We start from the raw sequence: 19,208 nt of genomic DNA, 5'->3' as shown, positions 1-19,208 counted from the left end.
TGACTGGCATCTTATCCTCAAGCCAGAATTTCACAAGTGCTCACCCTCTGGGAGATGATTATTTTCTCTGCCTCTTCTCCCTGAGGAAGGTCTTTGTGTGCTTTAGAAAGGAGTCAAAGAAGCACAGCTTTCACTGACTGTTCCGACCTCCTTCCTCACACACCCCCTCTCTTAAACATACAGAAACATAGTTCATTTTAAAAGGAAATTTAATCCTATAAGATTTTAGAGAAAAGCATCTCTCCTTCGATGCATTTCTAGACCCATCTGCATAAACAGACAAATGAGATTCAGCTGCTCGGTAACTAAAGCTGCTGCTTAGGCCACACCCTCTGCAGTACTGGGAGAGGAAATTGCGTTCCTGGTTGCTGCCACAACTGGGTCAGTGCAGCTGAAGGATCAGGGGACAAGCTGGAGTGAGCCCTAGCTCCTCCATCTCCCTAATGCAGGATCTGGACCCAGATATTGTATGTGGGCCAGATGCCAACTTCCCCCAACCTATTTCATTGACTGTCAATGGAAGTATCCCCTGGAGGTTGCTGGATAGATTAAATGAAGAGTCTGGCTTGAGCTAGGTGGTCAGTCAATGGCAGCAATGATTGCCACCAATTAAGGATGGTCTTAGGCCATCAGATGTGCATTCCTTCACTCACCACCCTTGCATCCTACATCTTTCTCCCTCTCAAAGCATCTTATGAGCAGCCGTAAGGGGCCAATGAGCACCACTGGGTTGGTTGTGCACTACCTGGGGGATATTTCTTATGGGATGGATTCTTAGTGAGTACATCATGGCATGTGAGAAAGACAGACTCATGACCCAACCTCCCCCCTCATTTTCCAGTTGAGAAAACAGAGGTTCAGAGAGGTTAGGGAATTAGCACAAGGGCCTAGTCAGTAAATGCTGGTGCTGGGATTCAAACTAGTCTATATCATTTTAAGAGCCCATGTGTCTCTTTGCTTTGTTGAAGATTCAGTGGGTGGAGACAGGAGAAGGGAGAGAGATGGATCTTCTAAGTGTGCAGAATGGCTGAGCAAAGGCACCAAGATAGAAATGTGGGTGCCAGATAAGAGTTTGTAGGTGATGCTGCTGGCTCAGAGAGAGGGAAAATAGATGAGGAAGAGGCAGGCAACCTGGATTCCAGTCTTGATCCTGTGGCATTCTAGCTGTGTGACCTTAGAGAAGTTTTTCAGCCTCTCTGAGTTTTAGTTTTCCTAACCATCAAGTGGGATCTGTACATCCTGCCAAGCTCTCCACTCGATGAGCAATTCTTCTATTCTGATTTCAGGGGAACATGGGCTGCCCCTTCCCCTCCCTTGGGGATACTGTGCTCTACACTCGGGAAGGCTGGGAAGACTTCCGGGGGTCCTGCTGCTGGCCCTCATGGCTCACTCTGTTTTCGCAGGGTGGGAGAATGTCTATGGCTTTGATATGACCTGTATCCGAGATGTTGCCATGAAGGAGCCCCTGGTGGACATCGTGGATCCAAAGCAAGTGGTGACCAATGCCTGTTTAATAAAGGTCTGTAGACTCCTCCTGCTCGGGCCCAAGCATGCTGGCAACCCAGCTGTGCCACCCTGGAAAGCCATGGGCCTGGAGTACCCCGGCCTGGCGAGGCAAGGCCAACTTGGCCAGATCCCCTGGCACCCCAAGGTGACTGCCCGTCAAAAGAAGATGCTCGCACAAGGCAGAGCCACAGAGAGAGCCACTGGACTCCACGGGGGCACAGCTGAAGGGAGGGAGTCGGGTCACATCCCTCGGTGATTCAGGGGGAAGGGGCCTGGGGGAGGGGGTATCAGTGGAAAGGCAGGAGGGTATGCTCAGGTTTGGGCAAGCTCCTCCATTCAGAGGTGGATGGCCCTCTTGGGGAAGCAATCCAATCCCTCCAACAGCTCTGTAATTGGCATTATACTCCCCCCTCCAAGGGCACATCTGACCTGGCCAGACAGAGCTCCTCAACCCCCTTCCCAAGAGTGGTCTTGTTTGCACATGCTCTAACAGCTTTCTTGACAAGATGTTCTTCTGTGCAAATGAAGAACAGCTGGCCATCATCCTTGGCACAATGATCCCCCGCGTATTCTTATTAATAAATATTCAAACGTATCAAATTTGATAGAGTGAAAACAAAAGCTCCCCTTGACCTTCCCTCCCTCTCAACCCCACACACGCTTTTCCTGGAGGTAACACTGTTCACATGTTGGCTTGCTCTTTCCAGCCCTTTCCTGCGAATTTACATCTATAGACACAAATATATTATGTTAAACCATATAGACTACTAATACTTGGTCTTTTAAAATCTGGAAAGACATCACTTTCATATGGTTGAAGCTAACTTTTTAATGTAAAAATCTGGGTTCATTCTCTAAGTGTTCATTGGCCCACCCAGCCGCCATCTTAATGAAACAGACTTGCAGGCTCTGGTCCTGGACGTGTCACTTCTTTGTGGGGAGTATTGGGCTGGAGCCCGGCAGCATCTGCAGTGGATAAAGGGGAAGAGTCCAGTTCCCCTGGGGATGAGGTTCCTGAAGTTCTGATGTAAACTGCTGCTCTGCCAGGTTCACAGCTGTCCTTTGTCGGTGGGCACAGTCCTCCTAAGAAGAAACTCAACTCTTGGTCCCGAGTGTCCCTGTGGCATTTAGAAGGGACCTCCGAGGACTAATAAAACCAGCTGAGCCTCACATAGCTCATCAGTTGATGCCTCTTTCTTATGACATTCTGCCTAAGAGGTATAGCTGGAAGTCTATGTCTTCGGCTCTCTGTTGACAGGGTTCTCACTACTTCTTAACTCAGCCCGTTCCAAGTCCAGGCAGTATCAAGGGCAAGCAAATGTGTCCTTTAAGTTTTTCTCCTACCAGCCTATGGTCCCTAAAGCCTCTCCCTCTCCCTTCCCCAAACAAGAAACAGGGAAGTAGACCCCCAAACTGGTGCAACTGAATTTGCCCAAATGACATGGGGCAGTTTTATGGAACTGTTAGGCATCTGTGCACCATGGCCTTGGCCGAAGGCATGACTGTTTCAATGTGCAGGGGCCCCAGGGAGCTTTCCACCTTTGATGGTAGGCGTGGCCACTGTGCTTGCCTGGGTCTACTGCAGGTTGCGTGGTGGGCTGGCCTGCTTCTCCCCCACCACAAGGCCACTCTGGCCTACCCACTCCCACCAAGGTTTTTTCCCTTGGTTATACCTGAGTGCAGCCAGGGGCAATGCAACAGAACTTGGGGAAGGGGACGCAGATGGATGGGAACTCAAAGCTGAGGTCCTGCTCCCCCCCTTTGCCCACACCCCTTCTTTCTCTCTTCCCCGGGAAGGGTAAGGACTGTCTGTGCATGCTTCTATAACCAGGAGAGCCCTTCCATCAGCTTGCCTGCGGATGTGCTAAGCAACATTTTGCCAAGCCTGTTGGGAAAACACTTGCCCTTCTTCACACACTTAATTGCTACTTTCGTCGCTATTAACGTTGCAAAGTGTGACACTTTATTATAATTAAGACTCTGTTTTGACCAGACTTCTGCTCTGAGACATCCATTTGTAACGTTATTTAGTGGTGGGGATAATGGAGGCCAGGGCTTTTCTGAGCAGTTGATGTTTCCAGAACCCTCCGCTTCCTGGGGCTTCCCTGAGGCCGAGTCGGCGGTGGGGGGGGGGGGGGTGCCCTCTGCGGTGTCAGAGACGCTGTTGGAGCAGGAAGACAAAAATCCTTCCAGTGCAGGGCTCTGGGCCCTAGGGAGCCACAGTAAAGGGTTTGGCTTTGTAGGCTTTGGGTCTGACAGGAGGGTGGGCGTGAGCTTTGAGGGCCTCTGTGTCTCCGAAGCCCAGCCACAGCGGGCCGCCTTCGCAGATGGCTCTACCCCTATTGCCAAAAATCAACCGCCTCCACTGTCACCATTTTATGTCATGTCATGTCATGTCATTTTAGTGAGCTCTATGCCCAGTGTGGGGCTCGAACTCACAACCCAAGAGTTGCACGCTCTACTGACTGAGCCAGCTGGGCACCCCTCCATTGTCACCATTCTAATGTATAGCTTCATCACGTCTGTCTCGAAACCTTTTGCTCCTTTGGGGACCCCTATTAAGATGCAAATGTCTGTAGGACGCAGTGAACCCTGTCAGCTAACAGAGGAGTCGATAGCTGACAGTGGTTGATACACACGTCTGGGAGCAGGACTCTAGGGAGGTGGCACTCCTGATTCAGGGGGATGGTGTGTGTGTGAGCGCATGCCCTGAATGTTGTGAAGAAGTGAGGGGGCTGCCCAGAGAAAGGAGCCATGTCCAGATGTGTCCCAGAGCCTACCTTTGGGGCTCACTGTCTGTGTTCAGGCCAACAGGTCCACAATCTGTAGGTAAGCCATATGGAGTCATGTAAGGTTTTGGATTCAGAGAGCAGTGCAGTCTGAATGGATCTGAGGGATTAGGGGGTTGGTTTGGAGAAGAGGCCTGGGGCTGGGGGAGGGAGCTCTGTCGAGCAGGGAAGCCAGTAGGGAGAAGATGGAGGACTGTCAAGTGCTAGGTTACACAGCGGGAATACACAGACCCATCACGGGCAGTCTCTGCCCTGAACTCCAGTCTGATGTGGGTGGGGGCAGGGAGCAAGCTGCTGAGACAAGCCAGATGTACCGTGGAAAGATCAGGTGAGGCTGAAAGCAGAGGGACCAAGAGAAAAAGAAAATGAGGACCTTGGAAAGAGCCTGGAGCCTGGTCGTCTGGCCCTGGCGAAGAAGGAGATGGTAGTCGGTGAGTGTGGGCACCAGAAGCCTTGTGGGCTATGCCGATGCCATTAACATATATGGTTAACCACATCTGCCTCTGGGTTGTAGACCTGAAGGAACCATGGGCAGCCTGTGGCCAGAGGGCTAACGAACGTCATATACGCTGGCAGGTGCCATGAACCAAACGTAGCAGGATGTCATAGAATGGAGGACCCTACATTCAGTGTCCAGGACAAAAGGAAAAAGGAGCATGAGTGAGAATGTGGTGAAGGGAGGGCTTGGCTGACTTTGTGCTGTCTGAGCCAGCAGTGTGCTTTTTGAGATCAGAAGCTGCTGCTAGAAGTATGTCCCAAACAAGGAGGGTGGTGGAGTCAGAAATCATGACTTATGAGAAGTGAATGAGAAAACAGACAGTTTATGTTGGAGAAGAAAAGGTTTAGGGGGCCCCTGTGAGGTGGAAGAGGCATTAGCCCTGGGTGGAAGTTACAGAGACTAGTGGGTACTCTCCTCACTCATTTTGAAGAGGGAGCTGTCCATTGGAGATGTCAGGAGATGGAATCAGCTGCCGGACAGGTAGTGAGCACATCAATCCCACAAAGGTGTTCAAGCCAGCACCAGATGGCCACTCCCCAGGGAGCCTACCAAAGGGGCTCTTGCACTGATGATTTTCTAATCCCATCAAATTCTGCATGCTTGACCCATGGCTTCCCATTCCCCTGACTTATTTCCCATCCTTGGTTCTAGAAGCACAGTAAACTTGCATCTGAGGTGACATCACCAAGAGGCTCCCCATTTCCCTACATCTGCACTTCTACCCTGTTCCCAACCAACACATCAGATCTGCAGCTTCCCCCGGAAGACATGATGGCTCCACACTAGAACAGGGCTCTGATCAGACTTGCCTCCTTGACCAAACTTCTTCCTCTGTCTCTTTCAAGTCCTTGGAATGCTTTGCGTCTGCTCTTCCTTTATTTGTTCTAGAAATATGCAGAGATAAAAGCCATTTCTGTTACATCATTCTGTGTCTTCCCTGCTCTAGTTTCCCCACCTTCAGACCCTTCTCCTAATTATCCCCAACACATTCCATCATCCGGGTCTCAGGAGAACCCCCTTGGAACCAGTCCAAGCACAAGAGTTTCTGTCTGGTTCTTACAGTCTTCCTTCCTTACAGTCTGGTTCTTACAGACCTCTGTCCTTGCTACACAAACCCAGCTATGGGAAGCTTCCTTAGACCTCACGGAAAGCTGTCTGGATGCCTCTAAGGCTCTTGGAAGGTTTGCCCTGTCTCACCAGAGCCAGCAAACAGCAGGTCAGCATCCTTCACACAGAAAAGAACAGCACATTGCAAACTGTCTTTCATTATACTTGCTCCCCACGCAACATTGATTTTCAGCTACTTCCCAACTGAAATTGTTAAAATTATTAGTCCTTTGTGTTTTCCATTCCCCAGTCAGAACTGAAAAATTCTTACTTATTTCTCTCCCTTTTTTCTTTCTTCCTTTCTCTTTTTCCCCCTTCATCTCCTTTCCCTCCACCTCTCTCCCTCTCCCCTCCCCTCTCTTCCTTCCTTCCTTCCTTTTCTCTCTCCTTCTTTCCTTCTTCTCTTTTTCTCTTTCTGTCTCTCCTCCCTCCCTCCCCCCTCCCCCCTCTTTCTTTCATCCAGGCTTGGTGTAGATGGTCCGCAGAACTTTCCTCAGTTCAGCCTGTGACTGTAGTTGGGCTCCTACCTTCACTCCCAAGATAATACTAAGTGTCTCCTGTTGCTCAGAACTTGAATATCAAAAAATGGGGAAATGACTAATCTGGTTCACCCAAATCCCTGGGAGGGCTTGGAAAAGCACCAATCAATCTCTGTGTTGATCCCAGAGGTCTGAGCTGCCATCCCCACCCCACCCCCACTCAGAATTTGTATCCAGGGGATGCTAATGCCCTTCATTTGGGGCCGCACTCTGAGAACCTCTAGATGAGGGAGCGATGCTGAGCTAGACTGCTCTGAGGCCACTCAGTTAGGTTCGGGAAAGCTCTGTCTCATTCATCCCCCTCTCCCCTCTCCTTCCCTCTCCTCCCCTCCCATTCCCAGAAGGCTGACCTTCCTTATTCTGTTCCCCTCACATTCAAATGTGTTTGCACCATTTCCTGAGCATACCCCACCGTAGAAAGGATGGAGGGGGTCACTGGGAGGGCGGTGGGTGGACTGGGGAGCCACCCCGAGGGTAATGATCCCCCCCGACCCCGGGAGAGTCTACTGTGGGTGGTCTTCTGAGGGAAAGAAGCTGCTGACCAGGACCCAGACCTGGTGGCGGCGCTAAGTGTTGGCATTCTCTTTCCTCCGGGCTGCAGGAAGTGGACATTTATACGGTGAAGACGGAAGAGCTGTCATTCACATCTGCCTTCTGCCTGCAGATACAGCGAAATGACTACGTCCACGCCCTGGTCACCTATTTTAATATTGAATTTACCAAGTGCCACAAGAAAATGGGGTTTTCCACAGGTGAGCCTTTTGTGGGCACTCACTCCAGACCCTCCTCTGCCTCCATGTGGAGGCTTTGCAGAAGTAGCAGAGGCTGGCCTTGTCGTGGGGGCAGGACCTGGGGCCAGAGCGGGGGGCCCTTGCTTGGCATCTCGTAAGCCTTCTCCAGCACTTCCCCAGGCTTTTGGCTGCCAAAGGAGAAGGTAGATGGTAGTGAGTATGGTAAGACCAGAGCCGAGAGTGCGTGTTGGGCAAGGAGAGGCAGAGACGGACGGACCCATTTTGAAGGCACATTTGTTCACTGAACATCTACCAAGCATATTCCGTGCAAGGGGCAAGGATACAGAGTGGAGTAAGGTTTCCCTGTCTTCACTGCCTCGCCCTCCCACAGGATTCAACGGGTCTCCCTAGGCTGCAGACCTAGGAAGACCATGTCTCCCTGTCTCCTTCCTCTTTGCTGCTTCTCCCCCAATCCTTCCTTCATCAAGCTCCTGACACTGTTCCCCAAAGACCATCTGTGCTCTCCCCTCGGCCCAGCTTCAAAGGTGTTTCATTTCCTGCAGCAGATGAGCCCAAATTTCTTAGCCTGGTAAATGGGGGTTCCATGTCCCAGCCCTAGCCCACTTCTGTCACCTCATTTCTCACTGCCCCTCCTTTGCTTTGCCTTCCTCCCTTGTCCCTTCACTGCACACACAGCCCAGTCACACTGAGCACCTTGCAGTCCCCGAGCTTAGCAAGGCTTCTTAAGTCTCTAGGCCATGGTCTCTGCCCATGCCAACCCCTGTTCTAGGTGTGTCATAGGGACAGGAAGATCTTGTCAGAGACTCTTGTCATCTCCTTCCTCCCATATTTGTCTGGTAGGGCTGCCATAACGAAGTACTACAGACTGGTGGCTTAAACTACAGACATTTATTTCTCATAGTTCTGGAAGTTCAAGGTGGGCAGGTTTGGTCTCTCCTGAGACTCTCTCCTTGGTCTGCAGGTGGCCTCCTCTTCTCTGCGTCCTCACAAGGCCTTTCCTCTGCTGCTGCCCTCATCCCCTCTTTCTAGAAGGACACCAGTCATACTGGATTAGGGCCCACCCAAAGGTCTTATTTTAATAGTCTCTTTAAAGGCCCTATCTCCAAATACAGTCATATTCTGAGGGACAGGGGCTTAGGGCCACAGCTCATGAATTGTGGGGGACACAGTTTGGCCCCAAACACCTCCTCCATCCCACCCCTCGTCTGGCCAACTCCAGCACAGGTCTCATCTCCCACCTCAGCTGTTAATGGATGCCCTCCTCCACTCCTGGTCAAGGTTAGGCATCCTCCTTGGGGCTCCCTAATATCCTGTGCTCATGTCAGTCAGTCATGGCGCTGTAAAAAAAAAAAAAAAAAAAAAAAAGTAAAAAATCAAGGAAAAAGTTCTTTTTCCATTGCATCTCAACTCTGGCTCAGAGACATATGTTAATGATTTCTTTTGTATCCTTCCCAAACATTTCAGTGGAGAAGCACATGCATACCTATATACACCTTTGTATTTTTGGCTTTTCATTTGAAATACTTCTCATATAAAGTTGCAAAAAATAGTACATAGAGTTCTGTGAACCCTTTGGTGGCATCTTAGGTAAGTACAGTAGCACATCCCAACTACACCTTTTTTATGAGACTGACGCGCTACCTACTGCGCTAACGAGGCACCTTCAACTACACCTTTTTAAAAACACCGGTTGGTTCATATGAAACGCACAGCCCTCTGCCTCCTTGTCTTTATTTAACAATATACCCTGGAGAGCCTTGCACAGCCTCACAGGTGTAGCTAGTATTTTTTTTTTTTTTTTTTGAGACAACTACATGGGATTCCTGAGCCAGATGTACCATTGTTTAGTCAGTATTTTCACTCACTTTACTTAATTCTCAGTCTCCCTGTGGGCTGGGGTCACATCTCCTGAGTCTCTGTCCTGTTGCCATCTGGAGGAGTGCTTGGCTCCCAGTAGGTCCTAAACACATTTCTGTCCAACGAGTCTATCAAGATCCGAGTCCTGCCCTTGGGAAGATGTTCCTATTGATCACGCCTGCGAAATCCTCCTGGGAGGTGGGAGCACATCGTTGGGGGCGAGGGAGCTTGCATGTGGCAGGGGTGAGTGGGTTCTACAAGAATCTGAGGATATGATTATTCACTTTTTGGAGCCTTGGTGACAGTGATCCTCTTTTACTTGTGGACAGAGGGGCAAAAGACTTCTCTAACCCCTCCTATAAGGGTTTTTTCCAGAACTGGTGTCTCTTGACCACCAAGACCACAATCTGCTGGCCCCCACAATCTAGAGCAGGGCTGGTACCCCCCCATCTTGGGGAAAAGCGGAGACCCCCCCCAATTTGGGTCAGTTTCAGCTACTGCCCTTCTTAGAGGGGCAGCAGATGAGATGGCCTTCCTGGTAGTCAGGAGGGGGAAGGGAGGTTTTACCTGGCCCTTGAAGGCTGGGTGAGACTCAGCCTCCCTCACAGTAATGGGGCAGTATGGTAACAGTGGGAGGGCTGAGCAGGAGCCTGCTTGAGGACCGTGCTGTGACTAGAAGCTGGGAATGGAGCCATCGCACCTGGGCCTGCCTCTACTCTCTCCAGGATGATGCCTCTCCTGGGGCCTGCCCTGCTGTAGGCGACGAGGAAGGGTCCTAGGGGTGCTCTGGAAAAAGTTCTTCTTGTAAAACCTAGGATCTAGCCCTATAGCTCGCAGCCCATCACTCCCCCTTATCCCTTCCCTGAGTTTATTTCCATTTCTTGAGGTCAAGCAGATAGCCTGCTGGACCCCTGTCCAGAGATGGCTCTGTGGTGGCAGGGACAACACTCCTGATGCCCCCATATGAAGGAGGATTGTTTAATCTCAAATTCAGAATCAAAGAGGTCAGCCCTGGGCGGAGGGATGGTGAGGATTTGCTCCCAGCATTCAAGTCTCCATCGAACCCACTGGTGCTGTTTCACCTTATTTTGTGGTCACAGCCCCACTGTAGTTCCTCACAGGTCCAGGGGAGAGAGATGATGAGGACTGTGTTTCCTAGGCTCAAAGACTAGGGGTATAGACCAAGGTCTGAGCTCACTCATCTGTCTTTTTGCAACTATGATGTTATGTAGACTCCTTTTTGCACAGAACCCCAGAAACTTAGGTCTGAAAAGTCACCCAGAGGTCCTACAGCCTTCTGTTCTCCATGCCTTGGTACAGAGATTCTCAAAGTGTGGTCTGTGGCTGGCAGCATCAGCATCACCTGGAAACTTGTTAGAAATGCAAATTCTCAAGACTTACCCCAGATCTTCTGAGTCAGACACTCTGGAGTGGGACCCTCCAGGTGACTGCGATACACAGATCAGTCTGAGAACTACTGCTCCTGTTCATGACTGCTTGAACAAGATGATGGTCAATGCCTTTCTAGAAAGATAATTCCATATCCTTACTATGATATGCCGTTTTTTCTCCTCAAGGTCTTTGCCTTCTGGCTGTTGTAGGTCCCTCTCGCTGCAGCATCCCCATATGGTTAGAGATCAGAGGAAATAATTTGCTTATCTGCTTCCTCAGCCACCTGGGAAGGGTGACCACGAGGGGTTTTGCTTCCAACACGTGGCATACATTTTTACCAGGTAGTGTGGGTTTGGTAGTGGGCTTTTCAGACTCTCTGCACTCTGACCACCCAGAAAAGAGGATTTACTTTTTGTTTTTGAGGACCTCAGATGCACAGAATTAGATTAATCCTAATTCCTGGTTCATAACATCGTTGGGCCAGGCACTGTTCACTTTTTGCTAGCTTATTTATTAATATAATGAACACCTGTGAACTCACCACTAACTCAGTAACTAGAATGTAAATAGTATTATTAACTAGAATGCAATAGTAACTAGAAAGAAATGTATTACTGTTATTAGAATGTAAATGCATTAGTTAATATCAAGAAATGAACTATTACTACTAATTAGAATATAAATATTAACCTGAATTACATTATTAATGGATATAATGATGCTATTTATAATGAATAAGTAAGTTAATTCACAGCCACATAATTAATCCCTGTGAGCTCGCCACATAACGAAATGGATGCTCCGTCCCATCCCATCACCCCCCTATATTACCTCTAGATGAACATTACTCTGAATAATTTTGTACTCTTTATCCCTTTGCTATTTTAAAAGAAAGTTTGATCACATCTACGTGTATGTCAGAACACTGTATTGTTTGGTCTCAGCTATTTTCAAAATTCATGCAGAGTGTAGCCTGCGGTATGGGCCACCTTCCCATCAATTATCTGCCGAGCTTTCTGTCTCAGCCCAGCCACAGCTGGCTCCGGGGGGCCCACTCGAGAACACATCACGTGGTGTGCAGCTTGAAAACAATCCTTGTTAATGGCTCTGGCGTCTCCTCTCTGCAGCTCCAGGCAGAAGCTGTTGCAAATGGGCACAGGAGCCCAGGGTTCCAGGCTGTGCCCGCCAGCGGGCATGGCTGCCCCCCCATCCTCAGCGGGTGGGGGCAGGATGTGGGAATTGGGACCCTTGGGACAGTTGGAGAGGGTGGAGGGGCAGTTGCTTGAGTAGAAAGCAGGCCTGGGTTGAAATCTTTGTTTTTCCAGGAGTTCGCCAGGTAGGATGGCCAGATACAGGAGATGGACCTTGATTAGGTTACATTCTGGGACTCTGGCTTGTTATCTGTGAGATGATGTGGCTGGACTGCGATGCTCAGCAACCCCTTCCAGCTTTGCCATCCAGTGACCAGGAGTCAATGCAGCAGGTCAAAGAAACTTCTTGGTGCATAGTCTTTCATTCTCCAAAAAGCTTCTGATCCTCTAGGAACTATATTACAAATTGATAGCTAGAAAATATTCTAAATTTCAGGAAAAGCTACCAGGCACTTGGACACTGGGAAGTAAAACGGGAAGCAAGTTTCCACTCCCTTTCTGAAAGCACTGGGAAAAGAATTCTTGGGAGGGGCCCTTGCCATTCGTTCCCCCAACCCCCTGAGCTCTACTGTCCTTGTCCTTGGTCATGAGGATGACCCAGTGGCCTGAGTGCCTTCTCACTGAGGCTGCAGGATGTGAAGAGGAGGCAAGGCTGTACAGGTTGCTGTTTCCCATATTTAGGACCATAGCTGGCACATGAAAGGCATCCTGAATTGATGTCTGTTGAGTGGAGTGCCTACTGGGGACAGTACTGGTCACACTCACTTCAAAATATAGAACAAAAGCTGTTCACAATCCAGAGCCCAGAGAGACTGGGAAGGGGAGGGAGAAAAGGGGAGGTTGGCGTGTGGGGTCAGGGTATTAAGAGTATAAAGATATCTTCATAACAGGGAAAACTGAAAATCAGATGCATGACTTTGAAGGTTACAGTTGGGGCAGGGGAGGGAGGGAGGGCCTTATTCCCTGATGAGAACTCTAGATGTCACCCACAGCCCTGTGCACGCTCATCCTTGCACCTGCCACCATTCTAGATGCTTCCCTAGGACATTCTGCACTGCTAGAAGGAGGCAGCGTATCTTTGCAGGTCAGCACCATAGATCATGGATAAGCAAAATGATATCTACCACTTCCCATAGTGATGATATCAGAATTATATCATAATGGCTTATTATATTATAATGGCTTAGTAATACCCTCACGTTGGCTTAGTGTGTTGTACAGTGACCATATAATTTATCTTTCAATTAAGGACACTTTCATAGTGAAAGGGAGAACTCTTCATAGTTAAGCCACAAAAACAAGTAACCTGGAGCTGTCTCTGGTCACCCTTTGGATCCCCTTTTCCCTTGTCATCCCATCTAATCCTCAAGGGATTATAAATATCACGCCCCATATTCTATAGATGTAGAACATGAGTGCGAGGGTCATAATGCAAACACATGGCAATGGGGAGGCAGGAAACTGGGCCTGCTGTTGCCTCATTAAATGTCCTTTCCACTCTTGCCCATCCAGAGATGTTACTAGACGCAAAGACTGGGTTCACAGTATGATTTCAGCCATGCTGTGTGTCTACAACACCCGGGGGGAGATATTTAAGTCTTGGCAAGTCTGCCCCCTTCACGTCCCCCCAGAATGACCAAATTCAAGTTTCTAAGAGTAGAGTTGAGACATCTGAGTAATCAGTTTCTCTTGGGCATCTTGATGGAGAATTAGTGTTTTTGAAACCTGGTTTAGATAATTAGTCCACAACCAATGGACCCATCACAGAAATGAAATGTTTGGGGAGATTCTCAAACTTCTGATGTTGATGTCAAGGGGAAAAAGAAATCACTTTCCTCCAACCCAAGCCTGGGATACATTTGGACAATCATCAGACACACCTAGGCTTGATGGCTGCCAACCCTGAGCCAGTGAAATCCCTGGGACTCTCCTAAGGCATCTGATTAGGTGACAGAAGGAAGCTGCTTGAATCTCCTTGCCTGAAGGTCTTTAAGAACAGGAGAGACACCTGTCTGAGCTGGTGTAGGAGGAAGTGGGGGCGAGAGTGCTGTCAGTCATAAACTGCCATTCTCCACACACACCAGAGACTGTCTTTTGACAATTTATTTAGATGTAGTTGGTAGGGAAGGTGCTGGAATGGATGGACATTTTCCGTAGATAGCAGTATGGCTTAGAGGCCACAAAGGCTGGTATGTTTGGGGATCTAGGATCTAGAGGCACAGACTGCATATTCATGATCCTCCTTTGATTGTTTCTAAGTGCTCAGGGCAGGGTGCTTTTCCCCCACCATGACCTTGAGTTTGCATTGATTTCCCAAATGCACACATTGAAGGTTACACAAGTCTTTAACCAAACCACTGACATTTGATCAAGCCAGATTATTGCAAAGGGTGAAGAAAGACAGACCCTTCACCACCATTTAAATAGGTCTTGGGGTTTGTAAGATCTCAGAAGTGACCTGGTCTGACTCAGCGCTTGATAAATCCCGTTAGTGGTTGTTGTAGGCACACCTCAAGACTGGACTTTGGGTAGCTCAGATGATTGCAGAACAGCCCTAATTTTTCCCGATGGATTAAAAATTTGCATACTAGTTATTCCAGTGACTAGCCTTTGTTCTGCCTCCAATGCCGTATATAAGGCCATGTATGAGACTATCCATATGATGGCTTTTGAAAGGCGCTTATTATATTCTCCCAAGTCTTCTCATCTTTAGCTCTGGTCCTAAGCAAAGAGAAAATCAGTATCAAGGAGTCCTGCATCCAGGTGGGGGAAGGTAAGACCCTAACAGGCCAAGAAGAACTTACTATAACGGGTTCCTCGACTACCTATAGTTTTCAAAGCCTCCACTGGAATTGAGCATCTATAGTACCTTGAAGCATAACAAACTTATTTGGGTTTTTGCCCTCACTCACTTATTCAGTACTTATAGATCTAGCAAGTATAGGTGCCAAGGATATCACAGTAAAGAAGCCTGGCCTGGCACCTGTCCTCATAGACACTGTAGTCTTATGGAGGAAGCAAACAGCTGAGGAAAGACAAAGGCCTTTGCACTGCAGTGTGACAGGCTCTGTGGTCACAGAAGCTCAGGGTGGGCCCTGGGCAAGGCTTCCCAGAGGAAGTGACCCTGATGGTTGAGGGAGAGCCTGCTGAGGCGCTGAGGAAAATGGCCCATACACAGGACCCCTCATTTGGCTCTTCAGCATGTAGTGTGTCGAGGGAGAGGCTAGATTGGATTCAATGGCTAATACAGGGAAGGCCCCAGCATTGGTCTGGCTTTGGATCCTGCAGGAGGCGTGAGCTGTGTACCAGTGGTGGGTCTGTGGGATGAGAATTATCCCACATTTCCTTTTTTTAAAGATTGATTTATTTATTTGAGGAGGAGAGGGGCAGAGGGAGAAGGAGGGAGAGAATCTCAAGCAGACTCCCTACTGAGCATGGGATCTGACATGGGGCTCAATCTCATGATCCTGAGATCATGATGTGAGCTAAACTCACCTTGGTTGGTTAGTTGGCACCCCATCCCTTTTCTTTTTGATCCAGTTAGGAGGACACTGCTGAAACCCCACAGCAGGCTTGGGCCAAGGAGACTAGGTTTAGTTCTGGGGCAGAGAAGTGGCAAGGAAAGCTGTGTATAGGACGGGCTGTCGGTGGGACATGGGTTTAGCTATGGAATTTGCATACATGATGTCACTTAAAGGGAGCCAGGATGGCTTACCTACAAATCTGCCCATTACACTACTTGAATGTCTTCCCTCTGTTGAACTAATTAAAAACAGTAGCATTTTGAGTTTCATCTGCATTAATGAGTTCAGTTGCTGAGAGGGTACACATCCCACCCCTTGGAATGAACTTGTGATACCAGCGTCTTTCTCTTCTGATTCCCTGGAAGATCAGGAGCTCTGAGAAGATGGAAATTCGATGAAGCAAGAGCACCGGGGCTGAATGAGGGTTTCTGGGGCAGCAGGCTATAGGGGCTGGGCCCTGATCCTGCAAGAGTGCTGGGTGTTGGTTCAGTGAATCTCAGAAGAAGCCCAGCAACTTCTAGGCAGGGTCTCGGCCTCAGTCCTTCTGGAGATATCTCCTGTGACCCTTCCTTCCCACCTCCCCTGTTCTTGTCCCCTCAGCCCCCGATGCCCCCTACACCCACTGGAAGCAGACTGTCTTCTACTTAGAAGATTACCTCACTGTCCGGAGGGGGGAAGAAATCTATGGGACCATATCCATGAAGCCAAATGCCAAAAATGTGGTGAGTGCTGAAGCCATCTCTGCCTGGGGCAGGGTCAGAGAGAGGAAGGGACCCACGGAGCTAGCTCCCCACAGCTCCCAGGACCCTCTTGCCCAGGTGCCCGGGTGCCTTGTGCACCAACAGACCAGGTACTGGGGGAGGGGCAGTAGAAAGTCAGACTAGGTGTCACTGAAGGCCTCTAGCTGTGGTCTCTTAACACTCAGAGATGAGAGATTTTTCTTCAGGCCCAGCTCTGGCCTCTCAGCCTCGAGGACAGTTTCCAGTTCTTCATCCGGGGTCTTTGGACACAGAGGCTGTGTTTCAGCTCATTTAGAGCAAGCCAAGAAATAATAGCTTCTGCTGGCCTGGAAGATGTTCGGATCATCTTTCTTCAGCGGGCCTGGTGGGTTGGGGATTGTGCGATTCTTTCTGAGCAAGGGCAGGTGCGAGCCTGTGTGTTGAAAGAGTCTGAAGAATGTTCTGAGGGCTGTGCGACGGAAGACTCAAACACCCCACTCTGTTTTCTCTCAGGATGACCTCAGAGGGAAGGCTTCTGTATTATAACAGGAAGGGTTTAGGTTCGAAATCAAAGCACTTCCTGTCAGGATAATGAGACACCAGAATAGATTCCCAAGGGCTGCTCGCGGGAACCCCTTCGCTAGAAAACCTTAGAAACAGGGTAGTCACCCATCCCCCTGCTGGCAGGAACCGGTGGGGGAGGGAGCGACTCCCGACCACGCTAACCCCAGGACCCTTCACCCCTCCTTTGCAGCGAGACCTCGATTTCACGGTAGATTTGGATTTTAAGGGACAGCTGTGTGAAACATCTGTATCTAATGACTACAAAATGCGTTAGCACACGTGGGAAGCTGCAGAGAGCGAGCAAGAAGAGAAACTCTTCCCTCCATCTGCGGCTCCGTAACAAGGACTCCACGCTCGAAAACCAGAGTTTTAAATTCTGCCTTGAAGATTGGTGAACTCACCAGGGCTCCCGTGGGCCCTGCCACGGGACACAGAGCCTCCAGCTCCCCGGCTCTTCTCTGGGAGCCCTTCACTGAGGCTTTGCTGTCGCCCACACAGACCAGCCTCCAGTGCTGGGGTTGGGGCCCCGAGGATGGGAAAGTGCACACGTATACCCATTGTCCTCCTTAACTGTGAATCTCCGGAACTTCCAAGTTTTGCATGCTGCAGGCATCTAGGACAGACTGCTTCACTAGAACCTGGACACGTAGTGTCTTTGATAGCGTAAGCCAGATCACCCGTCTGTGCGGCGGCGTGTGCATGCGTGCGTGCGTGCGTGCGCGCCTCCAGCAGACCCATTAGTTTCTCTGCCCACACCACCTGTATATGCATGCATATACAACCACGTGGGTATACGTCTGTGTTCATTCAGGGTGTGTGTGTGCGTGCGTGCGTGCGTGTGCATAGAATATATATTACTCTCAGAGGAGATTCTGTTGCTTTCGAATAGGAATTTGTTTTGTGATTAGTTTCCCCCTTCCCCATCCCTTACAGATGTTAAGCAGCTATGAAACGTTCTCTGTACCAGCTCTGGTCTCCTTTTGATAGACTGTGGCTCTGAACCCTGAGCATAGTACCACGCACTCTGTTGGCGCTCAATAAATGCACATGAGAGTGAAGCAGTGGTCCGGCTGTGTTCTTGGGGCTCTGGGGTGGGAGGGCTCAGGGTGGACATGAGAGGCCACACTGGAAGGGGAGATCCGAGGAGCAACAGATGCTGCTGCAGGTCCCCATAGGGCAGCTCGTGGTTGAAGCCGCCATGACATCAGGCCTTGTCCAAGGTCATGTTCCCTGCCAACCCTCCAGGGGGTGGGAAGAGGGACTTAGCGGTGAGGTGGGAGGACATGAGCTAACCAAGAACACTCTAGAACAGGAAGCTACCTGTAGCCTGGAGAGAGGCCAAGCTCAGGAACCAGATAATCTGGGATACATGTCCTGCTGGGAGGGCCTGGACAAAGCAGGAGATGGTGGTCCCGGGTCCCTGGGGAGAGACTGGAGCAGGGTCTGAATGGAAAGCCAGTGAGGAGATTGTTCTTGTCCGAGGTGCTGAAAGTTTGCAGCACCGCACAGGGGCTCATCCCTGCTCCCTCAACGTGGCCAGTGACTTGCTGGCCTTGCTACTCTCCGCGCCAACAGGAGCTCACCCACCTCAGCCGAGGCCTTCCCACTGAGCCCCGGTAAGACACTGGGTCCCAGGATGGTACCGCAGGTTCCCACTGCAGCTTCTCCCTCCAGCATGGTTGGGGTGCCCTCAACATCTTCAGACCTGCCATCTCTTAGATTCTAGACTCTGGTTCCATCATGGAGAGGGCAGGACCAGGCTAGAGAGTTCTGTGGCTGCAAACAATACCCTGAGGGCAGGGACCCAGGCCCTGATGCCTTGAAGATTCAGTTGCCAAGGAGTCTGAGGGCCTGCTTCTTTGCCCTGTGGGAGGAAACAGGGCCTGGATCCTGAGCCATGGGGGGTGTAGGTTTGCCCCCATGGGCCTTGGGCAAGTCACATCACCTTATCATGGCTGAGAAAAGGGGGCTGGACCAGGTGAATGTTTTCCACACTGTGTCCCCTCCGGCTTAGGGGAGCAGCCAGGGTCAAGGTGGCCAGAGCTCTGGATTTCCCTCTCCCCAGGTTAAAAAAAGAAACAACCCAATGCTTCCCTTCTCTGTTTTTAATTTTCTTTGGGAAAAGGATTCTACTACTAAAACTGAAAATGAAATAAATATTAAGGAACCAAGACCAAAATCAAATGCCTCTGAAAATGATGTATGCAGGAGACCCCAAATACTCTGAGGTCAGTGGAATCTTGAACCTTCTCTCTCTCTTTCCTTCTCTCCTGCTGCCAGATCTGCTCACTCTCACTAGAAGCTGCCCTCAAGCAATATTTGGGTCTCGGTTGGGTGCTCAGAATCACATTTTCACCTACCTGCATCTTTATGTTATCTCTTGCCTCCATCAGCTTTGAGATATTCTCATCACTCAGAAAGGGGGGCCGGCTCTCTGGGCAGATAGGGGTTCTTTGCCTGGATTTTAAAAGGGGCCTCCTGGAGGCATACATAGTTCTGGGGATGTTCTGCTTCACAGGCAATGTGAATTTCAGTATCCCCTGCCCCTTGGTCTAGTTTGAGCACTGCACAACGGTACTCAGGGGCCCCAAGAAAAGCTGTGCTTGGCCCCTCAGAGCCCATGTATGTTTCCCTCTAGCTAGTGAAAGGCTGCCCTGTCTTCCTGGGCTGAGCCAATCATGTTCCCATATAGAGAGCTGTCAGCAAAATTAGCAGCCTCTGTCCAAGTGTGGTAACTGACTCTCCGTAGGATGGAAGCACATGTACTGTGCCAGGCGTGGTAGTGTTTTGATTTGGTTTCAGGTTGGGT

At 49.8% G+C, this 19,208-nt stretch overlaps 1 protein-coding gene across 1 annotated transcript in view; it reads left to right on the top strand.

Annotated features, from left to right (window-relative positions):
- Positions 1-17,451, top strand: part of PRMT8 (protein arginine methyltransferase 8) — a 100,488-nt gene extending 83,037 nt beyond the window's left edge. Inside the window, exons 7-10 of the mRNA XM_059403790.1 lie at positions 1,404-1,519; positions 7,042-7,192; positions 15,717-15,838; positions 16,590-17,451. Of these exons, the coding sequence (XP_059259773.1) occupies positions 1,404-1,519; positions 7,042-7,192; positions 15,717-15,838; positions 16,590-16,673 (473 nt within the window). The 3' untranslated portion in view covers positions 16,674-17,451. The remainder of the gene's footprint in view (positions 1-1,403; positions 1,520-7,041; positions 7,193-15,716; positions 15,839-16,589) is intronic.
- The last annotated feature ends 1,757 nt before the right edge of the window (positions 17,452-19,208 follow it).

The sequence above is a fragment of the Mustela nigripes genome, chromosome 6 (genome assembly GCF_022355385.1).
Source record: "Mustela nigripes isolate SB6536 chromosome 6, MUSNIG.SB6536, whole genome shotgun sequence".
Classification (NCBI taxonomy): domain Eukaryota; kingdom Metazoa; phylum Chordata; class Mammalia; order Carnivora; family Mustelidae; genus Mustela; species Mustela nigripes.
The sequence above is the reverse complement of the archived record's forward strand: the minus strand, read 5'-3'. Positions and strand labels throughout refer to the sequence as shown.